The sequence below is a fragment of the Dipodomys spectabilis genome, unplaced genomic scaffold (genome assembly GCF_019054845.1).
Source record: "Dipodomys spectabilis isolate Male_0828 unplaced genomic scaffold, ASM1905484v1 ptg000115l, whole genome shotgun sequence".
Taxonomy (NCBI): Eukaryota; Metazoa; Chordata; class Mammalia; order Rodentia; family Heteromyidae; genus Dipodomys; species Dipodomys spectabilis.
The window spans coordinates 7,332,744-7,360,478 of record NW_024870792.1 but is presented as its reverse complement, the minus strand read 5'-3'; the positions used below and the strand labels follow the sequence as shown (position 1 = coordinate 7,360,478).

The following is a 27,735-nucleotide window of genomic DNA, read 5'->3' as shown; positions in this document are numbered from 1 at the left end:
TCCAACTTAAAAGAAAAAGCAGCAGGACACTGAAGGCTCACACATGCAATCTTAGCTACTTGGGAGGCTGAGATCTGAGGATTGTGGTTCAAAGCCAGGCAGGAAAGTCTGTGAGACTCTCTTATCTCCAATAAACTACTCAGAAAAAGCCCGAAGTGGCACTGTGGCTCAAGTAATACCACGCTAGCCTTGAGCACAAAGAGACTCAGGGACAGTGCTCAGGCCCCAAGTTCAAATCTCAGGGCTGACAAAGAAAAAAAGAAATCTGTCTTAAATATATCTCCACTTCAAACTTCAGACAGTTCTTTCCTTTCAGAAAAACTCAAGAGTTATATACATATTCAATATCTAGTTTATCTCCATCCATTCTCTTTTGAATTCACTTCAGACTTATTCAAGTCCCCAATTCTTCCATAACTAAGCCTTTTCCTCCTACTTTTCCTACTAAAGATATGCCTTTACCTTTGAAAATATACTATTTTCCCATGGGTGAACACATTTTGTGACCTCAAATTGTGAAACGTACAAGGCATCTGTTTCGGTTAAGCCAGCTGAAAATATACTATTTTCCCATGAGTGAACACATTTTGTGACCTCAAATTGTGAAACGTACAAGGCATCTGTTTCGGTTAAGCCAGCAAGGGCTCTTTCTCCTTAGTGGTGGCTCAGAGCCAGCACAGGTATTAAATATTAGAGATGAATGACTAAAAATAAGCATCCTCTTATATACAGGGAACATGAAAGTGATACATGTCTAACATGAAAACTTAGACTGGGGGCTGGGAAGGTGGCTCAGAGGTAGAGCACTTGTCTTGCATGCATGAGGCCCTGGGTTCGATTCCTCAGCACCACATAAGCAAAAAGAAAAAAGCCGGAAGTGGCGCTGTGGCTCAAGTGGTGGAGCGCTAGCCTTGAGCTGAAGAGCTGAGGGACAGCGCCCAGGCCCAGAGTTCAGGCCCCACGACCAGACCCCCCCCCCCCAAAAAAAAAAAAGAGAAGAAAGAAAACTTAGACTGGTAAGAGAGGAACCTACATACTGAGTTCAGGGCTTTGTCACATTCCACTAATGTGACGAAGCAAAAACCCTATGTAGAAAACCTTGAGAAATCTATGTAGCGGGAGTTGGGGCACAATTTTAGGCTGTCAGACCAAGAAACCTGGAGTAGGAACCACTTTCTTTTCTTTCCTTTTCTTCTGCCAGTCCTGGAGCTCGAACTCAAGGCCTGGGTGCTCTCCTTGCGCTCTTTTGCTCAAGGCTAACACTTTGGGCCCAGCGCTCGCGCGGCCATCTTTTATTTGGGCAACGTCGAACCCAAACATTTTTATTTCTTAATAGTGAAAGCAAAGCAAGCGGGCAATTGAATCACATGAAGAAAGGCTAGCCCAAGTGCTCTAGCACTTTGAGCCACAGCGCCATTTCAGGTTTCCTGACGGTTACTTGGAGGTAAGTCTCAGCCTTTGCTGCCCGGGCTGGCTTCGAACCGGGACCGGTCGCGCTCAGCTGCCGAAGGAGCTAGGAGTCCAGGCGTGAGTCACCAGCGCCCGGTTTGGGAACCCCACTTAGCAATGACAACAAGCTACCCCCGTCCACGGAGCTTCTGTGGGGATCCTGGGCAAGTGTTTAGGATATTAGCGCGACGGCCGATGAGTAAGAGGCGCAAAAGCTGTATGAAAAGCGAGCGCTACGGTCCTACCGTAGAACGCAACACGGCGACCACGGACCTAAGGGGCGCGGCGTGCTGACGTCATATCTCACGACGAGAATCTCGGGGGCGGGGCGGAGAGTCACGTGACTCCACTGCCTTCGGGCCGAACCCAGGGGCCAACTTTGACGAGGGCTGAGGGAAGTTTCTTCATGTGATTCAATTGTCCGCTTGCTTTGCTTTCACTATTAAGAAATAAAAATGTTTTGGTTCGACGTTGCCCAACTAAAAATGGCCGCGCGAGCGCTGGGCCCAACCATAGAGTTCCAGCCTACCATCGAGTCTCCGTCCTAGAGGGGCCGGCGGCGGGCCGGCCGGGAAGACACGCCCCGCCCTCGGCCCGGGTGAGCCGTCAGGGGCGGAGCTCGCCGTCGGAAGCCACTGCGTGTGCGCGAAGATGGTGGAGCAGGAGCGCGTCCGCGTGGTTCACTGTGGCGGAAGCGAGTTGAACTTCAGGAGAGCTGTGTTCTCGGCGGATTCTAAGTATGAGGGCGCCGGGCCGAGGGCGGGAGGCTGTGGGCCTCGGGGCTGTCAGGCGCTCCCCGGACTCCTCGGAGCTCTGCAGCGGCGGAGGTCGCGCGTGCTGGGGACCCCAGGGTGCTGACGCATCCGCTGCGCGCGGAGGGGAGAGACCTGGTCACGCACGCTGGGGTTGCGCACCTTTGCATCCCCAGACTGTGAGCCTCCTATTCGATTCAGAGGGCCCGAGGCGGGCCCACGAGTCTAGCATCACTTAGGATCTGGAATGGCTGGACAGTGATCCAGATCCAGGTCCAGGTCTGGACCACCCCACCTCAAAGAATGTCCTGTCTTCTGTGTCGCAAAAGGTTACTGAACCCTCTTCCTTCAGACACACAGGCACAGATATATATTGGTACCCTTCCTCCTGCTTTTTTCTTTTGTGTTTCACAGATTACTCTTGGGAGGATTACATGGCTCCATTTATATAAAGCTCTTAAGATGTCAGGCATGTTTAATGACCCAGCGTAGGTCAGATGTCACCACTATTGCTACATTGTAGCTCCTATAATGGAAATAATGAAAAATGGGTTTTCAAAACACTTAAGATAGAGTGATACCTTGTAAAAAAAAAAAAAAAAACCTTTTTTTTTCCGTCTTAGGACAGTAGATTGTATTTTATGAAAGTGTTCTGCTTGTTGGCCTATTGGTCCAAGACAGTTGTTGAATGTGTGTGTAATGGAAGTTGTCGAATGCACACACATACATACATTGTATCGATTTTTGGAAGTGAAGGAGGCTTTGTTAACATCTTAAGAATCAGGAAGAAACTGAGGTATAAAGAAAGTTGTTAGAGTTCTGCCTCTTTTTACCTAAGGCTGACATTCTACCATTGAGCCACACCTCCACTTCTGTAGTTCTACCTCTTAAGCCTGATATCACTCAAGTATGCTGTTTCCTCCTCCAGTATGCTGTTTCTACACCCTAAAAGAAAAATAAAATCAAAACTAGCCTTTTTGTAACAAGAAAAAGAAAAGGAAGTTTTTTTACTGTTACCCAAGAGATCCTGGACCTCATCTATTTAAACAGAGCCTTTAACTTATCATTTGTCAGCTGGTGTCCACAGTGAGCCATAAAAACCCTTGGGATCATGAGAGCATATTACTGTTAGCAGGACCATTGAATAAAAATAATAGGGAATGAAAAACTGTATCCATTTACTGATGTGTCCAGGAAGCTTGGTTAGACTTTGCTTTCAGAATAATTCTGTATAGCCTTTTTCTACAGACAGGCAAAAGATGCAACATTGGCCTCAGAAATCTCTTCTGAGTTAAGGAATAACTCAATCTTAGATGTTCCCCCCATAAACTTAAGCAGTATTCAAATTAAAATGTACAGTATTAACTACTTTGAAGGAATATCATCTGTGGTTATTTCTGTAATGGTCCATAAAAGGATTATACTCCTCAAAAAGTATGTGAAAGTCTTTGTTTTTTCCCTTTTTTTTCCCCCAGGTATATCTTCTGTGTCTCTGGGGACTTTATTAAAGTGTATAGCACAGTTACAGAAGAGTGTGTACACATACTACATGGGCATAGAAATCTGGTAACTGGAATCCAACTCAACCCCAACAACCATCTTCAGGTGCCAAACACTTTACATTTGGTTATTTTAACATCAGCTTGTGTTGACAGAAGTCTGGGGAACTTTCTCTGGGAAATTTTGCTGGTTGATCAGGAAGAAATCTGTTAATTTTCTAATTTAAGGTCATTTTTAGTTTTTACTAATTATAGAAGTAAAGTCAGGAGCTAGAACTACATGCTCGTTGTGTGTTCTGAGAAACATTTGCTCCACAAGATGCTTACTGGTGTTATTTGAAGTGTATATTCTTGGCTGTATGAGTTGCTGAAGTTCTGAAATTTAAACGTAGTGAAATGAATTTCTTGATTATAGATTTTTCTCAAATCCTCTTACACCACTGGTATTGGGAATATACCAAAGATGTATTTGTAAATTTCAGCAAAACTACTATAAATTTATTTCAATGGCATTTTGGTATTGCTGTTGTTTTAAAGATTAGTCACAACCAACTTGAAAGTTTATTGCTGCTGTAAAATGGATTTGCATTGTCTTTTGCTACATAATCGCAAAAGAAATAAAGGATAAAGCAACACTGACCAATCCTTTCCACATTTAAGTGAGCTACTTTTAAAAATCATAAATAGCTTTCTTACTGGGACTAGTTATACTTTTTATTCTGTCTTCTGATGATTTGACAAGATTTATTACCATATGTAGCTTTTGGATTTTTTTTAAAGTTACTGTACCAAAAAGTTTCAGTTCAAGAAGTCAGTTTATAAATATAGCTTAACTTGATAAGTGTCACTCCTATCATTCTTCCTCATCTTTAAACGAATTAAAAACTAATGTTTTTAAGGGCCAAAAGTAAAAAATACATTTTGGTTAAAACTGAAGCTTGTTAAAGTACACTTTAGTAAGTTTTATAGCCAGACCAAATATATATATATACTCATTACATAAAAGTTCTATTTCAGGTGACTGGACACTAATAAAATCAGACAAGGGTTTGTTGTAGTGAAAGGGCAGAGATCTGGGGATTTAGGAGTCACAATATTTCCGTGTTAACTATTGGACAATGAATGTATATTTGGCTTGTATATTGTACCACTTCATGCTTTTGAATCGTATATGTAGTGATCATGCCATCTATACTTAATATAATTCTTTTACTTAATAGATAATATTTACTTAATAGATAATACTCCAAATACCTTCTTATTTCTATATTTTGAATTTCCATATTGGTATAAATCCTAAAATTGCCACTTAGTTTTTTAAAAAAACTTTTTCTTTATAAACCTTACAAACAAAATATTTTCACAGAGCAACAAAAAAGCATCTAATATAACTTATGTGAAACTAAGCCCACTTGAGACAAAAATAAACTCAGTTGTTACTAAGGGCTTCTGTCACTACCACCATCTGGTCCACAGACTGATGTCTGAAATTATTGGTTACTAGCCTACAATGAATAGAGACATTTAATGACTTGAAAGTTAATACTGTTTGCAAAGCCTACATGTGCATAACACTTCCTATTTCATTTTACGAAAATATTGCTCCTTTTGATGGATTGGAATTCTTTTTTTTTTGTCGGTCATGGGGCTTGAACTCTGGTCTGGGCATTGTCCCTCTTCAGTCCAAGGTGAGTGCTCTACCACTTGAGCCACAGTGCCACTACCAGCTTTTTCTGCTTATGTGGTGCTGAGGAATCAAACCCAGGGCCTGATGCACATGAGGCAAGCACTCTACCACTGAGCCACTTTCCCAGCCCAGATTAGAATTCTTAAAAAGCAATATAAGATGTTTTCTGATAATTTGAGAAGCACTTTAATGTGTATGTAAGATGAAAGCAATGTAGCTAATGAAAAGGAACTGAACTCTGAAAAATAGAATCACATTTCTGCTGCTTTTCATAGCTCTAAGATAAGATGTTTGATATTTCCCCTTCAGTTTAGTTAAAACTTCAGTTTGATGGAATTATTTCCTCCAGAAGATTATCTGATTTGCAAAAGCAGTACACATAATTTGGTCCCAAGTAATTGGGACCAAAGTGTTTCAGATTTTGGAGTTTCAGAACAACTTAGAATATTTGTTCTGCTACTGAGCACTGGTGGCTCAGGCCCTGGCTACTACCCACTCAGAAGGCTGAGATCTGACTATTCCAGTTCAAAGCTAGCCTAGGCAGGAAAGTCCATGAGACTTTTATTTCCAATTAACCACCAAAAACTGTAATTGGAGCTGTGGCTCAAGTTATAGAGCACTAGCCTTGAGTAAAACAGCTCAGGAGACAGTTCACAGACCCTGAGTTCAAGCCCCACGGCTGGTTAAAAAAAAAAATATTCTACTGGCTGAGCATCCCTAATCTGAAAAACTGAAGTTCAAAATGCTCTAAAGTCTTAAACGTTTTTAAGTATGATTTTAGATTTTCAGAATTTAGAAATTATAATTAACCTGTATAAAGTCTATGAATTAATAAACAGATTGCTTCTGCATTAGCAGTTAATTGTTCATCTCTTAGTAGAACCCTATTTTTAATCTTTTCTTCTTTAACCCTTTAGCTATATTCTTGTTCCTTTGATGGCACAATTAAACTGTGGGACTATCTAGATGGCATTTTGATAAAGGTATGTGGATTAATCTTCAGTTTTCCTGATATATGACAGACAACATGTTCTTCTGCAAGACCTCCTTTTTCCTGAACAAACTAAAGTTCATATATCATAATGCATAAATTTTACTGCATAAATTATTTAACAAAAAAGACAAGTAGAAAATACCAAAGGTGTTTTCTGTAATATCACCTCCCCCCCAAAAATTTAAAATCCATTGAAGAAAAACTAATAGGCATTTATAAACTCTGGGCAGAGGTACTGGCGATATAATTCAGTGGTAGATATGCCCAGCATTTCTGAAGCAACAGCACTTTTTTCCCTGTCAGTTTAGCCAGAATGCATGCACATTGGTGCAGGGGAAAAAAACAGTGATAGGTAAAATGCAGAAAAATGGATATTATATTGAGGGTAAAACTGCAGATGAAGAAATAGATTTTTCTAACACTGACCTATAAGAGTCTTATTATTGAGATAATGGTTTATATTTGTAGTACTTTAAACATTGCATTGTGTATGGTTAAAAAAACATTAGCTACAACCTTGATGTCACTTAAAGTTATAGCACATTTCTGTTGTTATACTATATAGCTATTTAAAAGTCAGGTCGATCTGTATGCTCCAAAATTATAAAAATTCAGTAAACATGTATTGATTGTCCCCTTTATGCCAGGTCCTGCGTGAGAATTCAGCAGTAAGCAAAGCTGTAAAATAACCCCACCCTGTGTGAGTTAAAGCTCTACTGACAGAAATAGATAATAATATGGTGTGGTTTTTGTTTTGTCTCTAGACTTTCATTGTTGGGCATAAGCTTCATTCCCTCTTTTCTCTTGCCCAAGCTGAGGATTCTGTCTTTACTATAATAAATGAAGAAGAGTCAGGTATGGCATAATACATTTACTTTGTTTTTATATGTTATGAAGTGTCTCTTTACATTTTACAGCTGGTCAGAATTCAACATTTTGGGTTTATTTTCAAACTTTCCAGAGTTGAATTTAAATTGCTTTCACCATTTTCACATTTATTTGAGGATAATTTCTGTCAGTTTTCAATATACAAAAAGAATAATTAATTTCATATATAGTTGTGATATTCAACCTAGCTCAAATTTTCAAGCTGTTTTGAAAAACCACCAAGAAAGTTCTTACTCTGTTTTCTTGCTCATGGCTGTACTCTACTACTTAAGTAATAGATCAGATCTCTGTCTGACTTTTTTCTCATTAATTGAGAGTCTTGAAGTTTTCTGCCTTGGTTGGCTTTGAACCTCAGTCCTCCAGTCTCAGCCTCCTGAGTTGCTAGGATTACAGGCACAAACCATGAACTACCATGCCCAGCTTAAATCTTGTAATTGTTAAGCATCACTATCCTTTACAGAATGCCCATTTATTGGATTAGAATCATTATTTCAAATGGTATAGAAAATAGGTTCATATTAAGAACTAATAATATGACCAGATTGATCAGTTTTACTATCACTGGAGCATTATTCATTAGATCTTCCATGTATCAGAGCACTTCAGTGGTTACAAATAACTTTTTCATAAGAGAATGTGATACAACAGAATTTTGACAAGAAAGATAATGTCCAAAGAAACTTTCTAATTCCAGAATTGAAGTAAGCTATTCTACTCTGTGGTATCCACCATAAAAATATAGTTGTGATTGTCTTCAGAATTAAAAGTACAACGCATCTCGAAAATGTTTACTGGACAGTCTCCTAGACTGATTCATGGTTTATTTAACTAAGTGACTCTTTTGTACTACATTTTTGTTTGCTTTAGGTATTTTGCTGAAACATTTGTAAGTTCTATGTCTTAGGCTTTTAAGTAACCTGTGAATAGTAAAAGTCCAAAAGGAGCTAAACATAATTTCTTTAGAAGATTTAAAAGGTCATTTTAAAGTAGTCAGAGCTGTGAGTGAAGCAGTAGGCCTACACTGAGCACTGGAAAGGATGAGACAGGAGCTTCACAATTACAATTTGAAAGCTTCCTGACCTACACTGCAAGTTACATAGTAAAACCCTGTCTCAAAGAAAAAAAAAATACAAGGACGGGTTAAGTAGGTCAGTGCAAGAGCACTTGCCTAGCATATTCAAGGCTCTGGATCCAGTCCCTAGCAGCAGGAAAACAAAAACTCTCTGAAGGCTAAATATTTTGTTAAAGGTCATTTATTGCCATTCCTGATAATAAGTGATAATGTCAAGAATATAGATAAAAAGAAATGGAATAATAAGGTTAGTTGTCTTATGTGTATCAAAAGGTCCTTCTAAAGAACATTGAAAAAGATGTTCTGAACAAATGTAGGGGCACATGCTTATAAAGCCTGCACTCGGAAGGCAGGAGCCAGGATTGTGTGTTCAGGCCAACCTGGGCTGTACAGGAGGAATGTTTGTTTGAGGCCAGCCAGGACTGCACAACAAAATAATTAGATCACCTTCCCAAATGTGTAACCTCAAATATACTGTTTTTCCATGTTGAAGTTTTGTTTTATATATGTCTTATACATGGACTCTCAATTTCAGTCTGTGTGGATACTGAGAATTTGCATTGCTAATCTCACAGTAATACTCATTATATCTGGGAGGTAGAGTGCATTTTTAATACCTTCCCAGTGATTGTGCTTATCATTAATATTTGATATCTTCTTGTGTTCTTTTTATGATTCCTATATTGAAAGGATAGTTGCTAGTAGAAAAAGTTGTTATTCGTACCTATAAAACCAGTCATTGGGTCTGGGAAGGTGGCTCAGTGGTAGAGCGCTTGCCTTGCATGCCTGAGGCCCTGGGTTCGATTCCTCAGCACCACATAAACAAAAAGAAAAAAGCCGGAAGTGACGTTGTGGCTCAAGTGGTAGAGCTCTAGCCTTGAGCTGAAGAGCTAAGTGACAGCGTCCAGACCCAGAGTTCAGGCCTCATGACCGGACCAAAAAAACAAAACAAAACAAAAAAACAGTCATTGTTAACCAGAGTTGCACATGAGGAACAGCCATGGCCTCCCCTTAAGATTCTCTTATGGTGGGACCTAATTGTTTAAAATGCTCTTAGTTGGTCTCATGTGCAAAGAAGGGTGTAAAACAAACACACAAAAACCCCTACTGATATTAAAGGAAAGACCTTGGTCATTAGCCTTTTTAGTTAACTGAAAATTCTACTCACAATAGGATCCACTGTTAACTGCAGAACTGGCATATTATGGGCACCTAGCATATTAAAATCTTGGATATATGTTACACAGAAATGTGAATTGGGCTTGTAAATATCCTGTGTTAGCTGGTTTGCTTACTATATCACTGTCGTTCTGTGTTTCAAGCCCCAATCCAGAGTCTGTCAGAAAATTGTAGAAGTCATATTGAAACATGCTATTCTGATATTTAAAAAATTAGTCTTTTATTTACATGTGATCTTTTTAGTTTTCTTTCTTATCTGTATATACTATAGTCATTCAACAGCTAATTGAGCATCGACCATGTGCTCAGATACTTTACGGTTGAATAGAACAAAACAGTAAGTTCCAAAAGCAAACTGACTGCAATGATCATATAATGCAATACAATAATAAATATTTCAAAAAATAATAAGGGGGTAGAGTTAGTGTTGAAGGACTACATATTAAATAAATGTTCATGGAGAGTCTCTAGAGGAATAAGAATAAGTTATATAGCTGTTTTGGCAAGCCTATTTTACTGCTTTAGGCTATTAAGATTTTTATTCTAAGGGAAAGTTATAAGAAATCAGAAACTTGAGTATGTCCACAACTTAACCTATGAAGTTGCAGCAAGACCATAGTATTTCTGAAAACTTTAGAATGTTTATTGCTTCTGGTGGTTTAATTGATTATTTATAGTTCATCTTCATGTATTGTTTATTTATAGTTCATCTTTTTTTTTTGGGTCCGGTTGTGGGGCCTGAACTCTGGGCCTGGGTGCTGTCCCTCAGCTCTTCAGCTCAAGGTTAGAGCTCTACCACTCGAGCCACAGCGCCACTTCCAGCTTTTTCCATTTTGCTTATGTGGTGCTGAGGAATCAAACCCAGGGCCTCAGGCATGCAAGGCAAGCGCTCTACCACTGAACCATCTTCCCAGCCCTATAGTTCATCTTTATGTTAAGCCTCAATTTGATACTTCTCAGTATAGGATGTACCAGTATAAGACAAAAATTTTTCTTTCTACAAATAAAGGACATATGTGTGTATAGAATTGTAGGACTAGACTTTCATCTAAAACATATATTCAAGTAAGGTACATTTTAAGTGTTAGCATTGAATGGATTTAATGTAAAATCTTGGCTTTCTAGTACTGAATAATAGATTCATATCAATGAATGTACATGTTCACTTTCTTTAGAGAAGTTTTAAAGTAATATGGCTTCCTTTGGCTAGATGTATTTCAGCTGGTCTCAGTGAAACTGCCCAAATCGACAAGCCAGGAAGTAGAAGCTAAGGAGTTGTCTTTTGTTTTGGATTACATAAACCAGTCACCTAAGTGCATTGCCTTTGGAAATGAGGTAAATTTGTTTTGCTAGTTTTTTAATTTTATCCATAATTTTATTTTTATTATAGTGATTTTAAAATTGCCTTGAATTACTGTAGTTTTGTTAATAAAGGAGTCTATTTCATTACTTAACATGTATTTATAGAATGAATTTTTAAGACTTTGTAGAGTGTTAACTATTGCCCTGTAAGCACTCAAAGAGCTATTTAAATTGTTTGCTTTTACACTGTGTTTTAAGAAAATATGGCCTGGGGCTGGGAAGGTGGCTCAGTGGTAGAGTGTTTCCCTTGCATGCATGAGGCCCTGGGTTCAATTCCTTAGCACCACATAAGCAGAAAAGTGGCACTGTGGCTCTAGTGGTAGAACACTAGCCTTGAGCTAGTTGAGCCCAAAGTTCAGGCCCCATGACTGACCAAAAAAAAAGAAAATGTGGCCTTTTTATCTATAGTTTATACTCCCGTATAGAAAATTTGGATATAATAATCTCTCTATTGAAAACAATTAGGGATTCTTTTTTAAACTTTTTAACATACATAAAATACTTTTCCCAAAAGAATTTAGGATTAGAAATGTTATCTTTCTTTTTCAACTTAACATAAAGGCATGAGTGTATACTAAAATGTTTTGTACAGATACTATGTAGTGGTAATTCTTATTTCGTTATTCCCTGTAATACTTTATTATTTTAAAGTTAAATGCCATCAAAAGACTGTATCACTTTAGTTGGAATCTATACTTTATCATTAGATTTTGTAGCATTACTCATTTTGAAAAGGATTAATTTCTCCAAGTAGAGAAAATATTTGTTTTTATTAGCTTATGTTAGCTAAAGAAAATACTGTGAACATTACTAATATCCGTCTATATCTTTAACTATCAATTATATTAATAGTTTACCAACACATTACATGTCCACTGAAATTGTTAAGTGTTGTCAAAATTAAATACTTCTACCCAAGCTATTCCAATCTCAGATAAATGAAAGCATGGCCACAAAATGATGAGAGCAGCAATAACTATTCATAATAGCTCCAAAATATAAGTAACCCAAATATCAACTGTTAAAAAAAGCAATATTGTGAGATGTGTTTCCTGTGAAATATTACTGAACTGTGTAAGGGAATTAACAATACATAGAAGAGTGTGGATGAACTTAAAATAGGATACTGAGCTAGAGAGTCGTAAACAGGGAAGAAAAGAGGCTGTGATGATAGAAATGAATATTGATGGGGAGGTTACTGAGCAATAGCTAAAGAAGAACAAGGGTACATCTGTAGGTGAAGGAAGTATTCTAGATTGTGGTGGTGATTTTATTGTATGTATGCCTTAATGGAAACAAAATTTAATCATTATACTTAAAACTAGTGAATCTAGTTTTAGGATTTAGTAATTAAGTTGGCCTTAATTGAAAAGTCTTATTCATTCTATGGCTAGAGGAAAGTATATTTTATATTAATGCAGTCTTTTAAAGAATGTTGACTCTTAAATGTTGTCTTTACACCAGGGAGAATATGTTGCTGCAGTACGAGACTTTTATTTGTCCGTTTATTTTTTCAAAAAGAAAGCAACGTCAAGGTAAACACTCCTTTTCTATAGCTTCGTTTTTGTATTCAAGAGCTTGCTATAATTTTATTTCATCCTCGTCTATAATTCATAGTTGTTAATAGTTTCATGTTAGAAGAGATTGTAGAACACGGGTATTGAAAGAGTGGAGATATAAGGGGTTATACCACGGGGGAGGGACATACAAAGCAACAAAGAAATAATCTTATAAATATGTTAGAAACAATCACATGAAAGAAAAAAACATTTGAATACATATCTTAGGGTTCATTTCCCTAACATCAACTTATCTGACCTTTTCTGCTTGACTCAGACATATACTAGTTATTACAAATAAGGGAAAGCATGGGACCTATGTTTCTTTGGGCCTGGCGTACTTCACTTAATATAATTTTTTCCAAGTCTTTCCATTTCCTAACAAATGGGACAATGTCACTCTTTCTGATGGAGACATAGAATTCCATTGTGTATATATACCACATTTTCTTGATCCATTCATCTACTGAGGGGCATCTGGGTTGGTTCCATCTTAGTTATGGTAAATAATGCTGCAATAAACATAGTTGTGCTGGTAGCTTTAGTATGGTCTTATTTGTGATCATTTGGGTAAATGTCCAAAAGTGGGATTGCTGGGTCATAGGGAAGTTCTATGTGGTGTCTTTTGTGGAACCTTTTCTTTTTCCTATGGTTTATCCACTGTTGTCACTGTATTTGAATTTGGTACCCTGTGTATTGTACACTTGTTTATCTGAATTAGGAAATGGAAGAGGAACAACAAAATTGATTGAATCTGGCAGCTAATTTTGTTTGATAAGGTATAGACTCCTAAACCTACATTATTATTCTTAAGAGACATTAGTAATCAAGGGAAACTTTTTTCTTCTAGATTTACTTTATCATCATCAAAAAATAAGAAGCATGCTAAGAATGAGTTTACATGTGTAGCATGCCACCCAAAGGAAGACTGCATCGCATCTGGTCATATGGACGGCAAAATTCGCCTTTGGTCAGTTAACCCACAGTGTCCATTTTTATAGTATTTCACACTAGTCCTGCAGAACAAGACCTTCTCTGGGTCCAGGAGAAAGGGCATACTGAAAAGCTATTGCTGATAATATGTTAGATGTTGCAGCACCCTCCATTTCTTTTATTATCATGTTCTTAATTTCATGCATACTAATACTAGCTTACAGTGAGAAAGAAAATTTCTGTGTAGCCTATTACTATTTTATTGAAGAGAACTTTTCTTTCAGCTTTATCTCAAAGGGAAAGAGTAACAATACTGGAGTATACTAGCTATATCCCAGTAGTAGGTAGCAGAAATGCCATATTGTTTGTAGAAGTGATTGGTTAGAAATAAAAGTATATTTTTGCCATTAAGACCAAAAAACTAGGTGTTAGGATTTAATTACATTTAGCTGTTTTCCTACACCTAGGATCAAATTAAGCATTTTATTTTTCTCCAATAGGAGGAATTTTGATGATGAGAAGAAATATATGTACACATGTTTACATTGGCACCATGATATGGTTATGGATTTGGCTTTTTCAGTGACAGGTAAGTGCAGGCTAACTAATTAAAATGAACTCTTTTTTGGTCATGGGGCTTGAACTCTGAACTCTGCGCCTGGGCATTATCCCTCAGCTCTTCAGCTCTAGGTGAGCACTCTACTTGAGCCACAGCTCCACTTCTGGTATTGAGTGGTTTATTTGGAGATAAGGGTCTCACGGACTTTCCTGCCCAGCCTGGCTTGCGCAATCCTCAGATCTTAGCCTCCTGAGTAGCTAGGATGACAGGCATGAGCCTCCGCCGCCCAGCCTAAAATGAACTTTTGAAATATATGAGTTATGTGTTTTAATTCATGGTATTTATAATTTGAGAGATTTAAAGTTGCATGGGCCACACAAATTGAAATGACTTGTTTATGGTCCATGCATTTTAGTCTTTGCTTAGCCCAATACTTTATCTTTTTTTCACCCCAATACTTTATACTTTAGGTTTCAAAGTTCATAAAACTTCCAAAGTATGTTTATGATAAAATCTTACAACCATAAAGATTTATATAAACTATTAGTTTTTTTAAAAAGATAAGTCTACGTAAATGTTTTCTGTTATGGCTATAAAGTTTTCCCTTTCTCCATCATGTATTTCTTGCTTTTTTGGTAATAATCTAGCCAGTGTTAACTGGAGTGGGAACTATCAGATTGTGTTTTTAGTTTTCATTTCATGTTTAATGGTATTTTCTTTTTATATGTGTTTGCCATTTGTGTATCTTCTTTTGGGACATATCTGTTCAGGTCTTTTGCTCATTTTTCATGTATCATACATACAGGTTGGTTTTGATTTTGCTTTATTTTTATTTTTTACATACAATTTGTTTAGGTTTTGTTTGGTTTTGTTTTGACTTTGGCTTTGCTTTAGTTTTTTTGTTTTGTTTTTGCTATTGAGCTTTTTATATATCCTAGATATTAGTCCTTATCAGTTGTGCTATTTACAATTTTTTTTTTTTTTTTTGCCAGTTGTAGGGGCTTGAACTCTGGGCCTGGGCGCTGTCCCTCGGCTCTTCAGCTTAAGGCTAGCGCTCTACCACTTGAGCCATAGTGCCACTTCCGGCTTTTTCTGCTTATGTGGTGCTGAGGAATCGAACCCAGGGCCTCAGGCATGCAAGGCAAGCGCTCTACCACTGAGCCACCTTCCCAGCCCTATTTACAAATGTTTTTATGTTGATTATTTCCTCTGTTAAATTATAGGATCACTATAGCACATACTGTATTTAGGAGAGATAATTCTGAGTATTTCATTACAAAGAAATCTTTAAGTATTGATGATTACTATGATTTGATCATTACATATTGTAAACAGTTGTCCAATACCAGCACAAAAGAAAAAGGAAAACAAAAGGATGAAAGTTGGGTACAGGAGTTCTTGGGGGTATTATGTGAGAAAGCATACATAAAAACTTCTAGCAAGATTACCAAGATACATTAAGTACTGTATAATATGAGCCAAGTTCTACTGATGTGAAGCTTCCTAAGTAGAGAAAAAACAGAAATCTTATGACTGCAGCATAGTTATATCCAGACATCATGCAAACAAGTTGCTTTGGTGACAAGAGTGAATCAAAAGATGCAGTCAGTTCACACAAATTGCACAGAAATGCATCTTACTTTCTTGAAACATTAAAAACATGTCCATATTGTTATGCCATCTACAAGGAAAAACCAGTTGATAGCAACAGTTTTTAAGACCATTAGAGATCTAGGTCATGGAAAATGATTTCGACCATATTTACATACACATATGAGAACATTGTAGCCTATACATTTATATAGTTAAATTGGCGACAGTACACAAACAAAATTTCAGTTAAGTATGGTATAAAAATACTTGTATATTAGCAATGAATTTATGTCTATGACAGAAAAAAAATGGAGATGTTATCCTGGTTTTTTGTTTTGTTTTTATGTTTTTCTTCCTCCAAAAACAATCCTTAAAATTTTTTTGATGTGTATCAAGGCACCAGTTTGCTGAGTGGTGGCCGTGAGTGTGTACTTGTAGAGTGGCGAGATGCAACAGAGAAGAACAAGGAGTTTCTCCCCCGCTTAGGAGCTACTATTGAGCATATCTCTGTCTCACCTGCAGGAGATTTGTTCTGCACTTCTCATTCTGATAATAGTAAGTCTAAATTTCTTTTTTCTTTTGTTTTTGTTGTTGGTCAAGGGGCTTGAACTTGGGGTCTGGGTGCTGTCCCTGAGCTCTTTTACTCAAGGCTAGCACTCTATCACTTTGAGCCACAGCCCGCTTCCAATTTTCTGGTGTTTAATTGGAGATAAGAGTCTCCTGGGGACCTGTCAATCCCAGCTGGCTTTGAACCCTGATCCTCAGTTCAGCCTCCTGAGTAGCTATGATTACAGGCATGAGCCACCAGCACCTGACAGGTCTAAATTCTTACTATGAGGAAAGGTAATTTGTACAGTGCCATAAACCAGCCAGCATCTATCACAATGAAAATATTAAGAGCCAACACTAAGAACAGTGTAAGATAATTAATGAAAATAAAAGGCCGTGTTTAGTTATTGGTGTATCACTTACAGTTACAAAGTCTTCTAAAATGGGATGATTTAAGGTGTTTTTCTAAATATAATAACTTTTTAAACAATATCTTGAGATTCTCTTTTGGCATTATCTCAGTGCAAAAGTCGAAATCCTGTGGATTCTGATAGATATAGAGGCAGGCTTGGTATTTCTGCAAAAAACATTGGCCATCCTGTTACTTCTCAGCCTACATCAAGGCCCCATTGCTTTCCTTTGCCTTCAAAAAGAAAGGTAACTGAACCATTATTAGTAGTTTGACTTAATTCAAATTGTCTTTTTTATGTAAACTTGATTATGGATATATGTAGTTTCTGAACACTCAGTGTATTCATAGGCACAACTTATTAAATCTTAATAAAGGCTATGACAAAAAAGCTATTATTCTTACCCCTGATATTTTAACTAAATCTCAAAATCTAGTCCTGATTTAATTGATTTTATTGGTCATATTTCAAAGTGACAAGTTCTGACATATGTTTAATTTTTTCCCCCTTAGAGATAACAGTTATTCACCGAAACCTTGATGCATCTGCAGTGATTCAAGGCCTAGTGAAAGGTATTGGAGAAGCCAGAACATTTGGAATATGTTTTAGAGTAAATGCTTATCTGTTTCAGCTATTGTTTGTTGACTCTTTTACAGATAGGAATATTTTTACCGGTTTGATAATTGACCCAAGAACTAAAGCTTTAGTTTTGAATGGAAAGCCTGGTCATCTGCAGTTTTATTGTCTCCAGAGGGATAAGCAGTTATACAATGTAAGATTTTCCTCTATTAACTAACCTTCAGACCAATGGAAGTTCTTTACGGTTATCCCTGTGATCAGATCATTTATTTGGTAGTTTCTCACATAATATTGTTTACCTATTTTACTTGAACATTAATATATGGCAGTTAACTTTTAGTGTCACAGTAGTTCATTTCTATAATCACAGATATTCTGATCATGGTTCCATGCCATCTCAGGCAAAGAGCTAATGAGACTGTATATAAAAGAATCTGTTAACGTAGATTCTAGAAGTTGCTATAGTTAGTAGTTTTTGAAATGCTTTAACAAATGGACTTAGTTAAATAAGAATTGTTTTATTCTCTTTTTCACCCCATCAGTTAGATATTATACAGCAAGAATATATCAATGATGATGATCTGATCCAAATTGAACTAACAAAGGCTGCCTTTGGTTGCTTTGGCAAATGGCTTGCAACCGTGGAGGAGAGACAGGAAAAGAAGGAAACTGAACCAGAATTGCAGATGAAGCTGTGGGTCTTCAATAAGAAAACACAAGGGTAATGTTACATGCACAGCCACTTCATCTCAGAGTACAAATTTAAGTTTCCACTTTGTGGCTGTAGTACTCTTTAAGATCTTTCATCTTGGTAGACTTAGGATTTAAGGGAGTTATTTCTCTAATGGAACTTTTTTCCTACATATTTTTATTAGCATACGAAAGTTATAGAAAAGAGTTTCATTGTTATTATTTCCACATGTGTATATGTATACAAGATATCTCCATTAATCTCACTCTTTGTATCATTCTCCTCCATCCCACTCACTCTTCAAACCATTTCAGCAGGTTTCATTATGCTTTACATACATGCAAATAAACCGCATCATATTCATGTCCCTATATGTATACAATATACCTTGACCAGATCTTTCCCAAACCAATTTCAGCAACATTCTGTGTTAGTTCTTAATAAGGACACTATTTTATTTTTTAATATATTATATATATTGTATATAATATATTAAAAATTATATGTTGTATATAATATATTAAAAATTATATGTTATTATATATTATATTTTAAGTTATTATTATATATTATTACGATGTTGGACAGAAAAGTTACCATTTAAAGACATTATTTTAAACCATAAGCTGCAATTTGAAAACAAATACAAAAATGACTGGGAACATTTTTTTTAGAACACTCATATGATAGAATATCGTATTATCCCAATATACAAATAAATGTGTTGTTTTCCTTCCTACTAGGTTTATTCTTAACACAAAGATTGCCATGCCACATGATGACCACATTACAGCTCTCTGTTTCTCTAATGCAGAAAAATCTGAAAAGCCTATAACCTTGGTTACAGCTAGCAAAGATGGTCACTTCAAAGTGTGGATATTAACAGATGATTCTGATATATACAGTAAGTTAACTAAACATATTGAAAGAGTGTACCATTTTAAGAGTTAATCCTAGTTACTCGGGAGGCTGGGGCATTAGAATCTTGGTCCAGAGCCAGCCCTAGCAGACAAGTGGTAAAACACCAGCTGAGGGGGAGGAAAAACAAAAAAACATAGCTATGAGAAGCCCTTAATTCAAGCCTAGGGGAGAGGGAGTATTTTGTCACAAATTGTATCCATTTGTGGAGGACTGTTTTTTACTTCCTTGAATTCTCTATAAGCTATTTCTTTCCTTTTTTTTTTTTTTCTTATTGGTTGTGGAGCCTGATCTCTGGGTCTGGGCGCTGTCCCTCAGCTCTTCATCTCAAGGCTAGTGTTCTACCACTTGAGCCACAGCACCACTTCTGGCTTTTTTCTGCTTATGTGGTGCTGAGGAATCGAACCCTAGGCCTCATGCACGGGGAGGCAAGCACTCTTATCACTGAGCCACCTTCCCAGCCCTATAAGCTGTTTCTTAAACCTAAAAGATTACATTTTTTTACTTGTGTTTGGGAATAGTAATTAAGCATGTGATTAATCATGTGCTAATTATTTGTGAGGCTTTTTTAGAAAGGGTTTTGGCAGCCTGGAACTGGTGGTCCACGACTGAAATCCTATCTACTCATGATACTGAGATATGGAAGATAATTTTGAAGCCAGCTTGGGCAGACAAATCCAAGAAATTCTTTCCTCTTCAGCAAAATGCCTGAAGTAGAGGTATGGCATGTGGCTCAAGTGGTAGAGTACCAGCTTTGAGCAAGAAAGCTAATAAGCAAGAGCACAAGGCCTTGATTTCAAGCCATATATGTACATATATATGTATATATGTAAATGTATCATAACCATCTAAAAGCTGGGATGAGATTAACTTAAATGATAAAATGTCAGCAAAACAAGCATGAGAGTGCCAAGAACAAATGTGAGACATCAAACTCAATCCCCAGTACTGGCAATAAACAAATAAATGGGAAGTAAGCAGGCAGACTTTGGCTATTTGGCCTTTTTATAAAGCTCCACTAGAGGGAGATCAAGGTCTTCAGGGAAGGTATAAATTTCAATTCTTTGCAACTCTCTACTTTAAAAGAAGTGTGGGAAAAGGCTTCTTTTTTATGTGTCTTTGTATTTTAACCCTTATTTTATATAACATCTCTGATATCTAGTGCTTATGCCAATTTAAATGTTATGGCTTGTATTTTCAGAGAAAGCTGTCGGCTGGACCTGTGACTTTGTGGGTAGCTATCACAAGTATCAAGCAACTAACTGTTGTTTCTCTGAAGATAGCTCTTTACTAGCAGTTAGCTTCGAGGAAATAGTTACAATATGGGATTCAGAAACATGGGAACTTAAGTGTACATTTTGCCAACGAGCTGGGAAAATAAGGTAGGTAAATTATTAGAGTAGTAGTAGTAGTGTGTGTCTATGTCTAAGCTGGTCCCAGGGCTTGAACTCAGGGCCTGAGCACTGTCCTTGAGCTTAGTTTTGTTCAAGGCTAGTGCTCTGCCACTTGAGCCACAGCTCCATTTCCAGATTTGTGGTAGTTTATTGGAGATAAGAAACAATCTTTCCTCCCTGGGCTGGCTTCTAACTGTGATTCTCAGATCTTAGCCTCCTAAGTAGCTAGAATTACAAGCACTAGTGCCCAGCAGTAATACTTCTTTAAAAAATTTTTTCAGTTTTTTAAACTTCAATAATAATCTGCTTTACTTGTTATAGATAGCCCAACAGTGGTGCAAACAGCTATCCAAAGTACTGGAAGGCTAAAATTCTAACTATCAGAACTATGTGTCAACATTTCTGAAATTAAGATTCACATTTAATTCTTTTAGCTCTTTTCTTTGTGATAAATGCTTTCATGGGTATGCTATATAATAATAGAAGTTACACAAACTAAGAGGATTCTGAGGTGTTCATCTTCCATGTATCCCTTTAAAACCTGTCATACTCATCACTGTTTTCTAAGAAGCAACATTGATTGTTACATTGTATAATATATTTGCAAATAAGTCATTGCTGTCCTTTTTTTTTTTTTTTTTCCTCTGAGTAGCTAGGATAACAGGTGTGAGCCACTGGCACTCAGCTCAAATTTTTGTTTTAAAGGAAAGAAAACACTTAAAGTAAATCTCTTCATATTCTATAGAGTCTTTCAGATAGAAACAAACAGAAAACTTTGTGTTGCACAAAACTAACAGTGGCTGGAAAGCTGAAGTCCTTGCTACTAAATGATAGTACCACCTGTTTCTAACTTCCTAAAGTGATTGTTGTCTATAACCTAGGTACCTTTGCTTTGGGAGATTGACTTGTTCAAAGTATCTTCTTGGAGCTACTGAAGGTGGCATTCTTTGCTGTTGGAATCTGCTCACTTGCACATGTAAGGTATTTTGTACCCTAAAGTGACTTGGTAAAGCATCTGGAGAAAATTGCCATTAAACTTTGACATTTTAGGAATTATAGGTCAGGTAACATCCTTATGTTTCCACCCAGACAATAGTTAATTTTTCACGTGACATTTTGTACCACCAAAATTTGGGAGTAGTAAGTCTATTATAGATTACTTGAAAACCAACAAATTGACTAAGAGTTGTATCCATATCTACATTTTCCCACTGTGATCAGGTGTAAGGCTTTCTGTTATCCTCCATATTCTTCATCCTCATAAAAGTTTTGAGGAATACTTCTAATTTATGCTGGATACCATACGACATAGAATTTGAATGTGTTCTGCCTCAGTTGTAACAAATAGGAGTTTTATGACACTTTGCTCATTGGAGCATAGGGAGGAGTGGTTATTCAGAATGAATGTGTGCTTTCTTCTCTCTGGTGACTATTTCACTTACAGTTAGTAGAAGCATTGGACATAAATTTGAAGCTAACTTTTTCATACTATAAAAGAAATAACAGAGTTTCTTTTTTGTTTGTTTTGTTTTTTGCCTCATTTCAGTGAAGCCCCCCCACAAAGTCCTTGTGTTCTGCGTGGACCAACTACATAGATTGATTCCAGTAAAGAACAAGAATAGTTTAAGAATATCACTTTACCTACTGTAAATCTTTAAAAAGCTCTTGGTAAATCTCTTAGAAGTGAATTGCCTTTTCTCCCCACAGTGGAATGGAGTGCAAAATTAAATGTTAGAGTGATGGAACCTGATCCTAATTCAGAGAATATTGCTGCAATTTCTCAGTCTTCAGTGGGTTCAGATTGTAAGTGCAACCTCTACATACATTGACAGTAAAAAAAAAAAAAATTCTATATAAATGTTTTAGTACCTTTAATATGAACCATATATTCATTTGAAACCATTTTGCCTGAGGTCCTGTTTTCTTTTCTTGTTCTAACATAAAGTGTGTGTGTGTGTCTGTGTCTGTCTGTCTGTCTGTGTGAACTATCTTTTCCAGTAGCCCTGGTCTCTGAAATAGTAATCTTTCTCTTTTTGAGGCTCATAGTCCTCATTACTAACCTGCTTGGCACATAGTAGACACTCAGTAAATAGTCATTAAATCAAAACTTGAAACAGTCCTGAGCTAGACCATATATATTCTCAGTAGGGGGAGTCTCAGGTTTAGTATGGTCTGCTAGTATCAGTCCAAGACTAAGCTTTGCAAGCAAAATGTCATTATCTTTTTTATTCCCCTTCTAGTGTTTGTATTTAAACCTAGTGAACCAAGGCCATTGTATATCCAAAAGAGTATCTCCAGAGAGGAAGTTCAGTGGGGAGTGTTTGTTCCACGAGACGTCCCTGAATCATTTACCTCAGAAGCTTACCAGTGGCTGAATAGATCCCAGTTTTACTTCCTAACGAAATCACAGGTAATTTCTCCCCTCACAAACAGTGACCTCACCAGGCGCCAGTGGCTCTTGTCTATGATCCTAGCTACCCAGGAGACTGAGGATCATGGTTCATAGCTAGCCCAGGGAAGTGGCACTGTGGCTCAAGCCGTAGAGCGCTCGCTTTCAGCTAAAGAGCACAGGGACAGCTAGGCTCAGAGTTCAAGCCCCACAACTAACAAAAAAAAAAAGCTAGCCCAGGCAAGAAAGTCTATGAGACTCTTATCTCCAATAAATTACTCAGAAAAAGGCAGAAGTGGCAATTTGACTCACGTGGTTAAAGTGCCAGTCTTGAGCAAAAAGAGGCTCACGGACAGTTCATAGGCCCTGAGTTCAAGCCCTGGGACCAGCAAAAATAAAGAACCGTGACTTCTTTGAACACGTAATTAGACAGCCAAAAGAAATTTAATTCTAGCAGTTTTTTGTTTGCTGTTGAAGAAAATTATCACTTGAGTTTGAGCTATCAGTTGACTATTATGTTATTACCAGTTCTTAAATAGCACTCAGAGAACAATCTTGGAAATTTTACATTGGCTATGAAATAAATTTTAAACTTTTTATTTTCTGCAGCTAATGTATGTGTCAGAATTAAATTAAAAACTTAACTTCTTTTTAGTGCCTTGATTTATCTTGTTTAGGTTTATACTTACTCTGTATTATTCTTTGCATCATTATTTGATCTCTCTTTTCAGAGTTTATTGACATTCAGCACACAATCTCCAGAAGAGAAGCTCACACCAACAAGCAAACAGGTATGGTTCAGCCATTCACAGTAGTAAGCTGGAAGTATCAGTGAGGTTGTAGAGTACCTGTCTTGCACATGGGAGCTGAGTGTCAGCCCATATACCAGCATAGTGTTGACTGCAGTATTTTCCTAAAAAGATTGTTATCTTTTAAAGTTTAGCTATGAGAATATTTCATCTTGTCCTGATGGAATTTCAAAACATGGTACACCTTTCTTGAAGGTATAGTGCTCTTTACAAATTTATAATGTCAGGAACATATATTTGCAGTTTGAAGAATCCAGTATAGTTTGCTCTCCATACTCATGGGTTCCAACCATTTGCAGATGGAAAATATTCAACAGGGGAAAAAAAAAACCATACTGAAAGTATCGGAGTATATGCCTAGGTTTTATTAATACAGGCTTTGAGCAGCTTTGGGTTTAGCATCTGCAGAGTTCTGGCTCTAATCCTACATTGATACAAAGGGCAGTTACAGCACTCTAAGCTTCTTGGCAAAACGTCTCTACACTACTACCATTAGCCACAAAGAATATCACTCTTAATTAGATACATATAACTAATAAACAGTTCTGTTACTGATTCTGGATTGTTCAGATATATTGTCTATTATTATCTATTTAAGGTGAGGTTTCATTTTCACACTGTAGCTCCCCATATACACATATACATGTATATGTACATATATGTGTATGCATGTATATATACACATATATCCCTATTTTTTTATTATAGGTACTTTTTAATTGGTCGTGTTAGTAAGTCTTCTCAATAATTTTGGATACATTAGGTAATTTTTTTAATTATAAAGATACATTTCTGAAAACCTGGACTTACTTCATTCCGGATTGAAGTGATTAAATCTCCACAGTAGTTATTGAGGATTCACATTCATTCACATTCTTGGGATCTGTTTTACATGTGCTGTGATACCATAGTTCTTTTTGCTTTCTCTTTGCTTTACTGGTATATGAATGAGATATTTAAGACTGTCCATATTTGAAAATATTTGTATTCTATCCTACTTGATCAATTAGTTGAAGATAAAGTTATAATTGAAAATCACTTTCAGTACTTTAAAAGTATTCGGTCACCTTATAGCTTCTAGGTTTACTAGAAATCCAGTACCCTATCTATCTTTGAATTGTGTTACTTTGAAAATTTGTTGCATTTATTCAAGAATTTTTTTTCCAGTTACTTGCTATATGTCAGGGACTTTGTAGAGATATGTTAGCAAAATAGGTCTCTAAATTTCTGGTGTTTATAGGAAGATACATACAGTAACAAGCAATAAGTAAAATACATAGTACTTTTGAAGATAAGAGTAAACCAGATGTGGTGTTGCATGTCTTTAATCTCAGCACTCTATAGAGGGTGAGGCAGGAGGATCAAGAGTTCAAAGCCAACCTTGGCTACATGCATATTAGATTGTGGGTCTGTGTAGGTAGGTTAGCAAAAAAAAAACAGTTTAGAAATTCTGTTTGGAACCTATCCTGTATCTGGCTCAGCTGTTTCATTATGAAACATGCCAATGTCACGTTATTTCTTTACATCATCTTCCCCTAAGTTCTTGTTTGAAAAATTAGACCTGACTTCCAGTATTCCAGTATTTATTTGTTCCATTCTGAGAATCCTTTTCACTGCCTTGACCTGTGAAAATATCACTACCCACCTACTCCCATCTATAGATATACTTTTCTCCTGTTCTCCAGAGAATGTACTTTGAGCCTTCTGCTGGGGCTAAGCAGGAGATGGAGGAATCATAGAACTTCTTAAATAAAATGTCCATCTTCATCTGGTTTTTCAGCCCAACTTTCATTCTCATCTACAGAGATAGTATTAGTATCAGTTGCTCAGCATTTGTTAGATTCTGTTTGTGAGTTGGAATATGTCTTGGCCTTTCCTAAAGCCAGCTTAGCCTTTTACTTTATTAGCTTTACTAAAATGCCATCTTGAGCCTGCTTCACACTTCTAACTTGTCACTATTATAGCCTTTCCCCCTTTTGAAAGCCCTCTTGCTGTAAATATGTATTTATTTAGTTCACCTAAGTGTCTGATAGCTTTCCCCTGGAAAGTGAGATGCTAGGCCTCTATTGCTTTACCTATAAAATGAGAGAATCATTCTAAATAATTTCACATTCTATGCTGGATATTTTATGATTCAATAGTGCTTATTGCTCAGTCATAAGATCTCCTCCTCCTTGCTGATACAATTTCATTTTGTCTTAATCATTACAGTTGTTAGCAGAAGAAAGTCTTCCAACCACCCCATTTTATTTTATATTGGGAAAACACAGGCAACGGCAGGATGAAAAATTGAAGGAAACTTCAGAGAATGAGTTGGTACAGTTACCCTTAGCTGAGAATATACCTGCAATTAATGAGGTAAGTAGAGAGCAAATTATGGAACAGATAATTTGGAGGGTTTTACTGTTATTCTTGTTCGGTCATGGGGCTTTAACTCAAGTCCTGAGTATGGTCTCTGAGCTCTTTTTGCTCAAGGCTAGCACTCTTATCACTTTGAGCCCACAGTTCCACCTCTGGTTTTCTGGTGGTAAATTAGTGGTAAGTCTCACAGCCTTTCCTGCCCAGGCTGGCCTCAGGTCTCAGACTCCTGAGTTGCTAAGATTACAGGTTTGAGCCACCAGTTCCTGACAATTTGGAGTTTTTATACAATCAGTCTGTCCCATCTAATTTTTATATAGTCATTTGTACATTATACTACATTAATACCCAATGTAAATATCACATAACCTTATGATATGGGATCATTTGAACTTAGAGTGGGCTGTTGACAGAAATGTAGGATAATGGAAAGACTTCTCCTTAGGTTTGGTTTTTCTCTAGGTAAAACCTTTTGTTTTATTCTTGGTCTAAAGACCTCATGCCAGCAGCTAACCTTTGTAAGTGAAACACAGTTTTTCTGCTTTTATTCTAGCTTCTTCACACTCCAGCCCATGTACTACCATCTGCCTCTTTCCTTTGTTCCCTGTTTGTGAATTCATTATTGCTATCTACAGAGACTAAGAGGTAAAATGGTTCTTGAAATATGTTTCTGTTTGAAGGAACAGTGTTTGTTTTGTCCTTTATTATAATATTTTTCTACTGTATATTTATATCAGTTTTAAATTTTAAGGGTACAGAATATTGTCAAGTAAAATGGTTTTCAAATACTAGACAAGAGATGTTCTTTGTGTACACAGATAGTATGGAATTTATAAAATCACCTGCTCTTTTATAATAACCCAAGGTTTTTTTTTAATGTTTTCTTCCATTCCTGTTAAAGTGGTGAAGAAGTTCCTGATGATGTAGATATGGAAGAAGAAAAAGGAAGTGACGATTCCGATGAAGAAACTCATTTTACTGAGCAAGTTCAAGATACAAACATCACAGATTTAGAAGACGTTGTACATCAGTTGTCAAAATCTGAAGAGAAAGAGCTGAGGAAGTTCAGGAAAGTTGACTATAGCTGGATTGCTACTCTTTAGGCCTTGGACATGAGGTAGAGAGAGGAGTTTTACACTTCGTGTTTTTTATTGTATGGCAATACTCAAAAAACATTTTAATATTTCTATTCTTTCTGTCCCAGTACTGGGGCTTGAACTTGAGAACTATGCTCTCGTTTGGCTTTTCTCTCAGGGTTGGAACACTACCAATTTGAGCCACACCTCCACTTCCAACTTTTTGCTGGTTAGAGAGAAAAATCTCATGGACTTTTCTGTCATATCTCTGGCTTTCAACTGTAATCTTTAGATAGATATTATTCAGCCTCATGAGTAGCTAGGATTACAGACATCAGCACCCAGCAAATGTTTTCTGTTCTTAAAATAAAATACTAAATATTTACAGGACTTGCTCTTTTATAGAAACAGGTAATAGGAAACTGCATTTGCTTCATGCTTTACAGTTACTAAGTACATTTATCACATGTCAGTTTTTATTCTGAATCATGCATTAGCTGTATGATATAGCAGTGCTGGAACTAGAACTTAAATGATCTACCACCCTTCACCTGCAATCTGAAAATATGAAGAGTTTTAAAAACCAAAAGCTTTGCTCGTGCTGTTTTGATTTTGATGCTGAAGTTGATTTAGTGGCTAGATATAACCTGAACTGATATATTTTAGTCCTAATTCATTCCTCTTAATACATTTATTTCTCTTCTCTTAGAGAACTTTAAAAATACTTGATGTAGTATCACACACAGACATTACAGAACCTATTATATAATGATATAAACTGCCAAAGCCAAAATAGTTATAAATTCAAGTCACCTGGCCCCAAGTTATTTTTTTAGTAGTAAACCATCCAAGTATCCTCTTTATTTTGAAGTAATAGAGTTGCTGCATCTTAACTACTTAGTATTTTGAGTTTTTCAGTTCTCTGGTAGTAATTATGTTAAAACTGTGCAAACAAACAGCAGAGTATACAAGTCAGAAGAACACATCTCTGTGAATACGCACACTTGCTTCTGTTTAGTATGTGCTGCAGACTGAA

The 27,735-nt window shown here is 36.8% G+C and overlaps 1 protein-coding gene across 1 annotated transcript; it reads left to right on the top strand.

Moving 5' to 3' along the window:
- The first annotated feature begins 2,062 nt into the window (after positions 1-2,062).
- Wdr75 (WD repeat domain 75) lies at positions 2,063-26,812 on the top strand. Its single transcript, XM_042688308.1, has 21 exons — positions 2,063-2,186; positions 3,677-3,806; positions 6,305-6,370; positions 7,146-7,236; positions 10,731-10,855; positions 12,347-12,417; positions 13,292-13,411; positions 13,875-13,963; positions 15,923-16,081; positions 16,998-17,057; positions 17,142-17,257; positions 17,607-17,785; positions 18,499-18,659; positions 19,875-20,055; positions 20,949-21,043; positions 21,775-21,870; positions 22,308-22,477; positions 23,188-23,247; positions 25,477-25,623; positions 26,177-26,268; positions 26,525-26,812. Exons 1-21 carry the CDS (start codon positions 2,101-2,103, stop codon positions 26,724-26,726), a joined length of 2,496 nt encoding a protein of 831 aa, XP_042544242.1. The 5' UTR covers positions 2,063-2,100; the 3' UTR covers positions 26,727-26,812.
- Positions 26,813-27,735: the final 923 nt, after the last annotated feature.

Bases quoted from the DNA above. Each gene is read 5' to 3' on its own strand.
- Wdr75 (XM_042688308.1), top strand. From the start codon at position 2,101: ATGGTGGAGCAGGAGCGCGTCCGCGTGGTTCACTGTGGCGGAAGCGAG. The intron at 7,237-10,730 runs GTATGGCATAAT...TCCTTTGGCTAG, and splicing joins AATAAATGAAGAAGAGTCAG to ATGTATTTCAGCTGGTCTCA. The intron at 26,269-26,524 runs GTAAAATGGTTC...TTCCTGTTAAAG, and splicing joins CTATCTACAGAGACTAAGAG to TGGTGAAGAAGTTCCTGATG.